The sequence below is a fragment of the Bidens hawaiensis genome, unplaced genomic scaffold, assembly GCF_021521415.1.
Source record: "Bidens hawaiensis isolate Kalapana, Puna unplaced genomic scaffold, B.hawaiensis_p1.1 tig00012555_1, whole genome shotgun sequence".
NCBI classification, from domain to species: domain Eukaryota; kingdom Viridiplantae; phylum Streptophyta; class Magnoliopsida; order Asterales; family Asteraceae; genus Bidens; species Bidens hawaiensis.
The window spans coordinates 547216-559896 of record NW_027492028.1 but is presented as its reverse complement, the minus strand read 5'-3'; the positions used below and the strand labels follow the sequence as shown (position 1 = coordinate 559896).

Genomic DNA, 12681 nt, shown 5'->3' with positions numbered 1-12681 from the left:
ATATATATATATATATATATATATATATATATATATATATACTAGATTTTATCCTCCGTATTACGGGGGTTGTTTTACATTATTCGTTTTTGTTTTATATATATATAAGGGAGAGATAATTTAAGAACCTTGTTGAGTTTTAAGAACTTAAGAATTTCATTCTTAGCCACGCATTTAATAAATTTGATTAGGTTATGTGATTGAGATTAAATTTGATTAAAAAATTAAAGTAGGAAAGAAAATAAAAATGTACAGTGATTACACTAATTTAAACGTCCTTTACACCTATGTAAAAAGTCGACTTGGTGCATAAAAAATTTTGTAATTCTTTTACGTATATGTAACCTACATATATTACGTATGTTTAAAAAAAATTGTTACGTTGAGTTCTTTCGAGTTCTTAAAAGTCAAAGTGGTTCTCAAAAGAAATCTCCCATATATATATATATATATATATATATATATATATATACACACACACACATATAAAACCCACTTGAGTTGAGAAAACTCTAGAAACGCATTCTTAACCATATGTTTTTAATTAAAGCTTGAATCTTGTGATTCACAATTAAAATTACTAAAAAAATGTAAAAATAAAATTACATTTTTTCTCTCCTAAACATGTATTTAAAAGTTAAAAAAATGTAAAAAAAATTGCATAAGTGTAATATATTGATCCCTTTAACGATTAGTAAATATTATAAAGTCTTTTATTTGAAAATAATATAGTATTACTCTGTCTTCTAAGGTCCAGATTACGTGATTATTCGTTTAACGAGTTTTAGGAAATGATTCTATTGATGATTTAATCACAAGGTATAACATAGACATCCAACATTTCATTGATTAAAAGAAGATTCGAATCACATCAGAATCTAAATGGGTCAGATTTTTTTGTTTGAAAATTGATGAATGCTACAATGATGATTCACAAAGAACCTTAGGTACCTAAAAATAAAGAGCTCTAAATAACATTTATCATGTCTAAGTATATATGGAATCGAAACAAAATCGACGCTATTATATTAATTTATAAAAGTTGTGCTTGAGTTTATGAAATGATGAGGATCTAGATTTAAGATATGTCTATGATTGAAAACATGGAAATGATTGGCCAAAGTGGAAAGATGCAAATAAGACGGAGTTGAGATACGTTATTTTCACACTATGAAAAATATGTTCGAGAATTTATTGTTTGCAGGCTTACTTGATGTTGAAGTTTACCATAGTACCTTTAGGCGATGGTATTCGGAGTCAGACAGCTGGCAGGTGTGCTAGTGAGGACGTTGGGCTTCCTAAAAGCCAAAGGGTGGCCATGTAAGTCTCCACTAAACGTTGTGTTCCCGAGTTCATTTATGAAAAAAAAGGTAAGGAAAAGAAAGTTTTCTCTTCATATTTTTTTCTTTTGGCATCTCTTCTTTCTCTTCAATTTTCTTTCCTTCCAAATCTTTCTAATTTGGAAAATTAAAAATATACAAATTCTCTTATTTTACTCATCATTTTCTCTCCACTGCCCTTCTTTTATTTCTTTTAATGAACTCAGGAACACCCAGTTTATATTTCCTTCATTTCCTTTTCTTAAATAAAACTCGGAAACACAACATATATTTTTTCATCCCTCATTTTCCTTCCTTTTGTTTTTTTAAATGAAACTCCGGACACAACGTAAGTTTCAATCACCAAAGTACACAAAATCAAATCTTGGGGGTTCTTAATGTATCAAACTCCAAACATAACTGCGTGTTACTAGCCTTGTCCTTTGTCGTCATTGATTAACGACACCCTCTTCTTCTTTCTTCCTCAATCTCCCATCCAGCAATGGCGGTACGTTCATCAAACCCATAAATTAAAACCAACCCACTTCTCAAAATCTAATCTTGATGCTTTAATCCATTCACCGGCCTTCATCTGTTATACTTTCCATGTTGTAAGTCATAACTTCTCATATACTTCTTTAACAATTATGTTACCCAGATCTGTTTCATCATCAAAGTTTGTAACTTTATTATAATTTCACCCTTAGATTTGCTTCTACTGTTGTCAATTTTGTTGTTCATTAGGTTAGTCATCCATTTCTTGAAATACCCCCTTTTGTTGTGTGTAAAGATTCATCTTTAAACACCATTAAATCTTAATTAAATACTCTTTTATTTAATTTCACTTTTAATTGTTCCTTAATTTGGGTTCAAGTTTGAACCTTTATCTTCAATACAAAATTAGGGTTTTGTAATTTTGCCCATCTTGAAATGGATTATGGTAGAGAAAGTGGAAATGTTGTTCAAATTATAACCAGCGGGTCACGAAATGGTGGTGATTATTGGGGGGACCAGCCCGTTTGGGCCACCGAGGATGAGTACGGGGTTTGGGATCAAGAGGCGTCGGTTGATGGTAACTCGAATTCGAATTATGAGGGGCGGCAGTCGCAAACTAGGTCGGGGAGTGAACCGCCAAACAAGAAGAGAACCGGGCCGGGTGGTGATGGGCAGGCGACTAGTCGGTCGAAGGCGATTGGGAAGATGTTTTTTAAGACGAAACTGTGTTGTAAGTTTCGAGCAGGGACGTGCCCGTATATTACGAACTGTAATTTCGCTCACAGTATTGAGGAGTTGAGGCGACCGCCGCCAAATTGGCAGGAGATTGTGGCGGCTCATGAGGAAGATCGAGCGGTTTCGAGTGAGCCTCGGGAAGAGTTTCAGATTCCGTCACTTGGGTCGGCTAGTTTCACGGTTGATAGTCAACGGTCGTATAAAGGGAGGCATTGTAAGAAATTTTATACGGAAGAGGGGTGTCCGTATGGGGATAATTGCACGTTTTTGCATGATGAGCAGTCAAAGGCTCGGGAGAGTGTTGTGATCAGTTTGGGGCCGGGTTTGGGTGGTGGGTATGGTGGTGGTGGAGGTGGTGGTGGGGGTGGAGGAGGAGGTGGTGGTGGTGGAGGTGGTGGTGGAGGAGGTGCTGGTGGAGTGGTGGATCCCACGGGTGCTAATTCGATGTTGAAGCCGTCGAATTGGAAAACGAGGATTTGTAATAAGTGGGAGCAAACTGGTTATTGCCCGTTCGGGAGTAAGTGTCATTTTGCTCATGGTGCTGCAGGTATAGTTTCTTTTCATAAACAATGTTAAATTTATCACTTTTTTTTGTTGGGTTGAATACCTCAAATGAGGTCATTGGAAACAAGTAGAGATTCTTTTTGGTTTTATACAAAAAAGAAGATAATTATTGAAATTATGTAATCTTTGTTATCATGTTTAGACAAATTGTTTTGGGATGACCCAAGTAAAGGTGTGCATAGGTCGGTTTGGGTAGGTTTTGGGCTCAAACTAAACCAAAAATTGAAGATTTGGGTTTTGAGTTTTTGAAAATCGTTCTGTTTTGGTTTTCATAATGGGTGTGGTTCAGTTTTAGTTTTACCATTTAGGCTTGTTAATTTTGGCCAAAACATAAATGGCGTAGAATCATGAAATTGGGCCTGAAATTTTGGGGTTAATAACTTATTTGCTAGTTAATGATTAATTCCAACATTTTAAAATATTTGTTGGCCACACCATTTATTAGGGGTGTACATGGGTCGGTTTTGGGATTAAACTGAAAATTTGGTTTTAGAGTTTTTGAAAACTGTTCGGTTTTTATTTTTTGTTTTTACCATCTGATCTTGAAATTCTTGGCCTGAAAAAAAATTGAAGCAAATAATGAATTTGTGCCTAAAACTTTAGGTCTAACCTTTTTGTTGGTTAATGATTAATTGATTATTCTATATATATGAGCTAAACCATTTGGTTAATATATTAATTAAATTTTATAAATTACATAACATTTAAAATAAAAAGTGAATATCATTAAATGAGGTTCAACTCTGCTTTGTTTTTTGATTTTAATTACATGCAAAACCAAACTGCAAATTTAGTTTTTAGGAAAACATGAAACCAAGCAGTCAGCTTTTGTTTGGGTCTGGTTATTTCAGTTTCAGTTTGTTTGGTTTTGAATCGGCGTTTATTAATTTTTTATAAATTACTTAAAATTGTTTTTTTGGTGGTTAGCAAAACCAAAACCGAACCGAAAATCAGTTTTTGAAAAACTTACAATCCAAACCGTTGGTTTCTTACAGGGTTTGGGTATTTTGGTTCGGTTACATCAGTTATGGTTCGGTTATTTCAGTTCTGTACACACTCCCCAAACAATCGTGACCCATGCAAGTTACATGTTTGACCTAAACCTGTATTGAAACGCTCCCCGATACAATTGTTGATTTTGTATATATGGATTATAATGGTTCTTTTGGCAGAACTGCATCGGTATGGTGGTGGGCTTGTGGATATAGATGCCAAAGATTCTCCTACTTTAATGGACCCAAACAAGCCAGGGCTCATGCCTTCAAAGACACAGACTGAACCGGTTGCAGCCGCTGGTCCATCAGTAGCTCATTTGGATGGTTACCATGCCGGGGCTCCTTCTCGGCTTCCGGGAGTAATTCCGAGGACTGGACAGAGACCATTTCAAAAGTGGAAGGGCCCAGATAAAATCAGTCGGATTTATGGAGACTGGATTGATGACATTGAGTAAGTTGTCCGCACAATTCGGTTTTGTTATTGTTATGTTTTGTTTTATGTTTTAAGACTGTTATAGGCAGGAACTGTATGTTTTATTGCTTTCTGATTACTAGTGTTTTAGATTTTAAATTATGTACTTTTATCAGACCTTAAGAATTGTTACATATGTTATACCATGTTTTATTTTAAAAATTGGTGGATTTTTGTTTGTATCAATTGCATAAAATGGTTTAGAAAAGAGGTATAATGCTTTTTTCTTTTAGCTTTTTGTTAATTTAATGATTTTAGTTTCTTGTGTCGGTACTCGGTGGTAGAAACTTGTGACAGATTTATTATTTTGCACGTTTGGAATAGATGGCTAGGTCATCAACACCATCATCCTTCGCATTCTGGATCTTTACAAAATTTTTGTTCTTCTTGTCAAATAAATATATCCACAAAACTGTCTTTTGTGTTTCTAATTTCCGTAGTAAAAAATAAAAATATTCTTGATTTGGTTTATTTTAATGTTAAATGTCCCACGCATGCTTTATCTTTTGAATGCCATCGATACTTTATATTATGTGTTGTCGTGTTGATCACCACCCTTGATACTTGTGGATTTATCATCTAGTTAAAAAAAATTGAATGTGTATACCACTTTCGAAACTTACTTAGCAATGGTTGAAAGACAACTCAATACAAAACTTAAAAATCCTCAAACTTATTGGGGTGGTGAGATTCGTAATTTAACGATTCTTTTTTTTATCTTGGCATTGTTCATCAACGATGTCCTCATAGTCTCATACTAGTGGATAAAAGGTTTTGTAGAGCATCGTCGTCTCGACATGCCCTCAAAACCAGTTTCATTCTCCTTTCTCAATCTTGTTCCTAGACCCTTTTTGCACTTTGCTTTGAACATCTACTCAAATGCTCTCATGACTACTCCTTTCTTTAGGTTTTCGGTTAACAATGTTTTCCTTACCTTTGTCCCGGCCTACAATTATAGTCCTCTCCCTTGTGGGCATGGCTATTGATATCTTGATTTATCGACCTCTAGGATTTATATTGTTTGTCATGCTCTCTTTGATGAAAATCGTTAACAGCACACACCGGATTAACCGATGCCCCAATACTTGTTTTACCATTGTCAGCAAACATTTAGATTCCAAGAGTGACAGAGTGGCTCAAACCATTGCCGAATAGTGCTATGCTCTTATCAGAAACATGGCATGGACTCTTGTTCCTTATGCCCCCAAATCTAATATTGTAACGTTGATTGTAAGTGGACTTACAAGCAGTGGCGAAGCTTGGACACCGGGGGCCGGACTTAAAATGTATACAAAAATTCACAAATGAGGGGGGGGCTCGAATTTTCGGTCGGAAACGGCTAAATTTACAATACGTATAAAAAATTCCGGACGAAAACGGGTAAATTTACATTACTTGGAAAAAAAAACAAGGGGTGTTGGGGCCACCCCAGGCCCTAAGTAAACTTCACTTCTACTTACAAGTTCAGGTGAGACAAAATGGCGCCGTCACTCGATTGCTACAAACCTAGACTTGTTGCAAAAGGTTTTCATTTTGTACAAAAGATTGCTCAGAGAAATCTTCATGTCTGGTTTATAACAACAAATGATCAAATTACCAATGCCTTTACAAAGTCGTTGCGAACACCTAGGTTTCTCAACTAACGATCCAAGCTACATGTGTTCTTCATCCTTAGCTTGCGGTGGTATATTCGACTTGTCATATTCTTATCAATAGTTATAATAGACGAGAGTATCTATATGTAATTAATGATTCTGTATAATAGTCATATCATAAACACAATCAATCTACTTCTAGGCATAACTTTCTCATTAGGTGCTCTCTTGTTACATTGACACATGATATAATAGAAATGTTTGATTAGTAACCATTTTTTGTTAACCCATTATCACTATTAATTTAGTTAAATGGTAGTTTAGGTAATCATTTTATGAAATCTAACTAATAATAACTTAAATCATAAGGGTGTGTATGATCATTTCACACAAGTTCCTCATATGACTTATTCAATGGCTCTATATACACCCTATAATCAAAAGTGAAACCAACCCCACATCACCCTCTTACCAAATATATTTCACTCTCCATCCCCTTTTCTTAATTTATCCCATAAGCTATGCAAACACAATATTTCATAGAATCCTGCCACCTTTCACTTAGACCACATTGTTCTCCATCTTTCCCTCAATCTGAAAACACCACCGGCCGGGATTTCACATCTCCGGCCAACCTACAACCGCCGCCTGACTCGGCCAATGACGACGGAGCCTGCCACCATTCCACCGCCAACCGAACCCCATGCATCCCCTCACGTTACCATCGTCCTAACCACCGTCATTCTCGTCCTCTTCTTTATTGGATTCTTCATGATATACTTTTGCAGGTGTTTCATGCAGAACGTGTTTCACACATGGAATTCGCGGCACAACCCGTCTGCGGCACATATAGCTGGTATAACCGGGACTTGTCCACAGGGACTCGACCCTTCAATCATAAGTGCCTTCCCTACGTTTACCTACTCGAATGTTAAAGATTTTCGTCGTGAAACAGACGGTTTAGAATGTGCTATATGTTTATACGAGTTTGAGGACGATAACGTCCTTAGGCTTTTAACAAAGTGTTCTCATGTGTTCCATCAAGAGTGCATTGATCTTTGGCTCGAGTCACATAAAACATGCCCGTTTTGTCGACGTAGTCTCGAAACACCGATTAACTCACCCGAAAAGTCCCCTCTTCCGGCCCAAAATAATACGCCCATGCATGAGATTCAAGAAAATGAGGTGCTTGAAGACACGTATACGATCAATATACGCGATGAAAACGAAGGTAACAATGATATTGATCATGCCAAAGAAGAAACCAGCAAGGGGAATCATCTCACTATTGAAATGGAGAGACAAGATAGGGAAGAAAGTAAAAATAAAGAAAGATTCTCGAGAAACAACTCAACGGGACATTCGATTTCTAAAAGTACAAAGGCAAGTGAAGATCAAGATCGGTTTACTTTGAGGTTGCCGGAGAACATACGTGCGAAGCTAATTCATGGGCATAACTTGACGCGAAGTTGTACCGAGTTTGGAGATGTTGAAACAAGAACTACCTCTAGACATACTGGATTTGGTGAGGTGTCAACCTCTAGTGATGTACAAAAGGTACAAGTAAAGGACTCTGAAACACAAAATTAAAGTAGAAATGGTTGGATGATATACAGTTTTGTAGGATTAGTTAGGAACATGTAACTGTAAGGATGAAATGTTAGTGCTTTTTCTTGCTTCTTTACGTTGTAATTGAGTATAATGTAAATGACCTTTAAAGTCTATGATAATGGATTTATGTTTCAAAAGATCAACTAAATTCGAGTTTTGCTTGCTTAACTCAAGAGACTCGAAACGTGGAATATATTCGAGCCTTCCTTAGGATATAAGAATGGTGTTTGGGAGTTATTAACGGGAAGGTGGTTATCATTGAACCATCGCACTGATTCAAACTCTCAAAACACCGGTTCACATCCTATATAAACGATGTCAAACTCAATTGGATTGTTTGTGATATTCTTGTTTTGTTTGAATACAAGTCAAGCTTGATTATTATTCGTAACAAGATCAATATATTGTGTGTGATTTGAATCATGAAAAACTCTCCGAGATGCTTGGGAAATCCACTGTGCAACACGTAGTTTCTTGCTTATGGGATTTAAAGGAAGTCTGAACCTGATACTATGCAGTCTATACTATATGTTCTCGATTTGTCATACATACAAAGGTCATATAATCGCTTGTCGCAAACTGTTGCCTTCAAATTGAAACATTAAAGACGTAAATAATTAGAAGGCCAGTCCGCTATATGATTTAAAGATACAGGATGCTCATGTGTGAAAAATGATAAAAACAAATTGAAGCTTACAAACGATCATCTTCTTCCATATAATCTTCAACTACAAAAAACTGGTTGAACAGGAGCTCGGATTTCAACAAACTACGATTCAACAGGTTGCTCATTAGAGCTATTCTCTTCTCCAGTTTCAGTTTTATCTGCATTTCTGTCGCTAAATGCCAAAGTAATCGGCCTTCCTAACAACTCCTGTAGTATCAGATAGAATATGTTAAAGAAGCTTTATAGTAATATAACTATGAGATAAGTTTTGATTATGTTTCGTTTGTAATTAGCCTCGTTATACAGGTAACAAAGTTGATTAAATGGTTTATGAAGCAAAAAATTACCTTCCCATTCAACGCAGATATTGCAGATTCTGCTTCTTCTTTTGATGCAAAACTAACAAACCCGTATCCAGCAGATCTTCCATCCAGGCTTTCAAAAACAACCCGGGTAGATAACGGATTAAACTCACCAAACAAGTCCCTTAGATTGTTACTTCTTGCTCTCCATGCAAGATTTGACACATAAACCTTGTAACGTTTCTCCCCACTAGTTCGCGGTGTTGTAGGTTTCTTGTTATCTTTTGCAAATTCTACCCGGATAATTCTTCCCATTAATTCCTACACCAAACTATAATGTTATTTCTCGTAATATTTTGTACGTGAGGCGTTACTTATTAGAAAATTGCTAAGAAGTTATTTTAGTTGACATTTTAAACTGTTAGCTTTTATACACTTAAATATAAGATATCTTCATCTATCTTTGGTCAGATTTGTTCAATCGATGGTCTAATTTGTTCAAATATTCAAACTTGTTACTCAATCAATGGTCAGATTTGTTTATGAAGATATGAAAACCAAGACTCATTGCAAATTATAGTCTAATTTGTTCAAATATTGTCAAATGCATAATGTATTGCAAAATTGCAATTGTCAACATAATGTGTCGCATCACGGATAGGATGTAAATGAACCGAGCACGAGCTAAACAAGGCTCGAGCTCGACTCATTTTGACTTACAAGAGATCGAGCTCGAGCTCGTCTCGTTTTGAGCTCTTATTCTAAAGCTCAAGCTCAGCTCATGAGTTGTTTTTTCAAGCTTAGGCTCGGCTTGTATATTATGTACTAACTAAATTATATACATTTTAATTATTTTTATATATTTTGAGAATGAACCTTAAACTAGCCTAAGATCGCCAAGTCCAAAAGAGATAAAAGTTAAAAATGCACAAGGCTCATTAAGACTAGACGAGCCTAAAAGAGCTTTCCCGTACAAGGCTTGAGCTCGGGCTCAACAACTAAACAAGCTTCATTTGAGGTTTGGGCTTGGCTCGTTTCAACCCTTTTATCGATTTGAGCTCCATTAGCTTGCGAGCTGCTCAATTCTTTTGCACCCTAACACACACCCTATGCGCATCGCGCATTATGCGCTCATGAGTGGGCCCATTTTAAAACCAAGAATACAAATGCCTTTAATTGTAGGTTTAGTAACACATTCAACAACACAAAATTCATTTAGTAGCTGACTTACATATGAATCATATTTTTGGATTGCAGAAAGTGCTTCCTCTGTAGAACCCATTGTAACAAATGCATACCCTCTGCTCTTCCCATCCTTCTTCCTCTTTATAATCTATCACCAAAAACAATTTCAACAACAAAACCTAATATTTCTTCAATTATAACAAAAAAAAATTAATAAAATAAATAACAATAATAATAAAAAATAAAAATTCCCAGATAAAAATTTTCAATTTTGATGTGAAACCAAACCTCAGCTTCTTGTACAGTTCCACATTCACCAAAAAGATTATTGAGGTCATCAGCAGAATAAGACCATGGAAGATTAAGAACAAACACCCTGTTTTGTTGAATAACTTTCTGGGTGTTCTCTGATTGTTCTAAAGAGACATTTTCTTGAAGTGCTGATGAAATTGATGATGAGGGTGTTTGGAAGCTTCTTGAAATTGAAAGAGGGTGTGGATAAGATTTGTTGGGAATTGAAAGGTTTAATCTTGAATGGAAATGGGTTACTGATGGTAGTGGATTTGAAGAGTATTGTGGACGGAAGAACGAGAGTGGTACTGATTCAAGTGTTGCCATATTTGTTTCTTAGGAATTAGGAGTTTTGAAGAAAAATTTTCATCTCTGGTGTAGTGGATTGATTTTAAACAACAAAAATAAAAAAGAAAAATGGATTTGTGATTGTTTAGGTTTTTTTTTCGGTTGGATTGTATGGTAGCCGTATATGAAATCTTTTGATTTGTTGTTACATTTTTCATTTTTTTGTATTTATATGATGTAAAAATATTTATAAGTTGTAAGATATTTAATTTATTTTATTTAAATTCATATATCATAAAAAATCTTATCTTGTGAAGATGTGTACCAAAATTAGATAAAAACGTTGGTTTTTAGTTAGTGCACCATTAAATCATTTAGCTAAAATGACACATTGACTCGTGAACAAATATTTTGGACGGTTGGTTGGTCATCAAACAGTTTAACTCGGTCAGTAAGTGAACAATCATATCATTTTATTTCAACACAAAATGAATATAATTTGGTTTTGGGTTTTGAAAGAATAATTATTTTACTTGGATAATCTAATCGATTCTATTCCCTTTAAATAGCTAAACTACAAGTATATCAAGGATATCTCTTATGTAGAGATATTATATACTATTACAAATTATTAATCATAAACCAATACGAATATGAATATACAAACCTATGTCCGATCTATTACACCCCCGCAGTCGATTGCGGAGGTCGTATGCTGAGACTAGAGTGGATATCATCAAACAAAATCTTTGGAAGGCCTTTAGTGAAGATGTCTGTAATTTGGTACCGGGATGGGACATGAAGAATCCAAACATTACCACGTTGAACGTGTTCACGAACAAAATGAATATCTAATTCAATATGTTTAGTGCATTGGTGCTGAATAGGATTACCTGAGATAACTAGCACTAACGTTATCACAGCTGATCAACGTGGTGTGGGATAATGGTTTGCAAAGCTCTAACAGCAGGTTACACAACCAAAAAATTTCGGCCACAACATTAGCAACACCTCTGTATTTAGCCTCAGCACTGGAGCGAGATACAGTAGACTGATGTTTCGAGGACCGAGAGATAAGATTATCCCCAAGATAAACACAATAACCTGATATCAAACGCCTCGTATCGGGACACCCAGCCAAGTCAGCATCCGTGTAGGCATGCAGGGATAGAGTTAAGCGGTCCAAGTATAATGAATGACATACCATGGAGATATCGAAGTATACATTGTATAGCATGCCCATGTGTCATCTTTGGGGAGTGCATGTGCGTACAAATCTACTTAAACGCATAAGAGATATCGGGTGGTGTAAACGTAAGATATTGTAATGCTCCTGCTAAACTGCAGAAAATAGTTGGATCCTCAAAAACAATGTCATCTGAGCTGCTTAATTTAGACTTCTTATTGACCTGAGTAGGTACCGATTTGCAAGATTCCATCCCCGCCCGTTTAATAATATCAAGTGCATAGGCTTTTTGGGATAAAAACATCTCAATACCTTGGCGAGAGACCGTGAGCCTGAGAAAATAACTTAGGGGGGCAAGATCCCTCATAGCGAATTCATTTGTGAGGCTTTCACTCATAAGGTATCAGAAGACGTTGTGAGGATGATGTCATCCAAGTAAATGAGAAGATAAGTAGGTCACGAATATAGTGACACACAAATAAGGAGTTATCACATTTACTTTGAGTTAAACCAAGTGTTGTCACAAAATCAATGAACCGTTGGGACCATACCCTCGGGGCTTGCTTAAGTCCATAAAGCGACTTTTTGAGAAGATACACGTAGTCTAGGTAATTTTGATGTCAAAACCCCATGGGTTGATACATGTAAGTCGTTTCATTGAGTGTGCCATGTAGGAAAGCATTAGTGACATCCAGTTGATGTATTTTCCATGATTGAGCCAAATAAAATGATAAAGCTGTTCGTATGGTAGTCGGTTAAACAACCGGGCTGAATGTTTCACCACAATCCACGCCAAGTTGTTGGTTTCGACCATCGGATACCAAAATTGACATTATTTCGAAATTGTTAAGTTAAAAATGGTGAGGGTGGGGTAGGTACTTTATTTCGAAAACGAATCATTTCAGCCCAATTTTGTTGATTTGGATAACCGAGGAAGATACAAGGTTTGGAACGAGGTTGTAATTTGTGAATGGCG

The 12681-nt window shown here is 35.9% G+C and overlaps 3 protein-coding genes across 4 annotated transcripts; 2 read left to right on the top strand and 1 right to left on the bottom strand.

Annotated features, from left to right (window-relative positions):
• Positions 1-2143: 2143 nt before the first annotated feature.
• On the top strand, positions 2144-4697 carry LOC143541362 (zinc finger CCCH domain-containing protein 56-like). 2 transcript variants are annotated; one of them, XM_077034201.1, is made up of 2 exons: positions 2144-3096; positions 4322-4697. In XM_077034201.1, the coding sequence occupies exons 1-2, from the start codon at positions 2250-2252 to the stop codon at positions 4561-4563; spliced, it is 1089 nt and encodes a 362-aa protein (XP_076890316.1). In that variant the 5' UTR covers positions 2144-2249; the 3' UTR covers positions 4564-4697. The 2 variants fall into 2 exon arrangements, with proteins under 2 accessions (XP_076890316.1, XP_076890315.1); XM_077034200.1 differs by having other exon boundaries at positions 4286-4685.
• A 2138-nt stretch (positions 4698-6835) lies between these two features.
• On the top strand, positions 6836-7765 carry LOC143541353 (RING-H2 finger protein ATL29-like). The gene has a single exon (XM_077034193.1). The coding sequence runs from the start codon at positions 6836-6838 to the stop codon at positions 7763-7765; it is 930 nt and encodes a 309-aa protein (XP_076890308.1).
• Positions 7766-8361: 596 nt separating this feature from the next.
• On the bottom strand, positions 8362-10561 carry LOC143541361 (RNA-binding protein CP33, chloroplastic-like). The gene is made up of 4 exons (XM_077034199.1): positions 10229-10561; positions 9987-10088; positions 8801-9076; positions 8362-8660 (listed from the first exon to the last, which is right to left on the bottom strand). Exons 1-4 carry the CDS (start codon positions 10556-10558, stop codon positions 8556-8558), a joined length of 813 nt encoding a protein of 270 aa, XP_076890314.1. The 5' UTR covers positions 10559-10561; the 3' UTR covers positions 8362-8555.
• Positions 10562-12681: the final 2120 nt, after the last annotated feature.

What these genes read in the sequence shown, in the direction of transcription:
- LOC143541362 (XM_077034200.1), top strand. Translation starts at nt 2,250, where the DNA reads ATGGATTATGGTAGAGAAAGTGGAAATGTTGTTCAAATTATAACCAGC. An exon ending in TTTTGCTCATGGTGCTGCAG is followed by an intron (nt 3,097 to 4,285) that starts GTATAGTTTCTT and finishes TTCTTTTGGCAG; the next exon opens with AACTGCATCGGTATGGTGGT.
- LOC143541353 (XM_077034193.1), top strand. Translation starts at nt 6,836, where the DNA reads ATGACGACGGAGCCTGCCACCATTCCACCGCCAACCGAACCCCATGCA.
- LOC143541361 (XM_077034199.1), bottom strand. Translation starts at nt 10,558, where the DNA reads ATGGCAACACTTGAATCAGTACCACTCTCGTTCTTCCGTCCACAATAC. An exon ending in TCCAAAAATATGATTCATAT is followed by an intron (nt 9,077 to 9,986) that starts GTAAGTCAGCTA and finishes AGTTTGGTGTAG; the next exon opens with GAATTAATGGGAAGAATTAT. An exon ending in TATCTGCGTTGAATGGGAAG is followed by an intron (nt 8,661 to 8,800) that starts GTAATTTTTTGC and finishes CTGATACTACAG; the next exon opens with GAGTTGTTAGGAAGGCCGAT.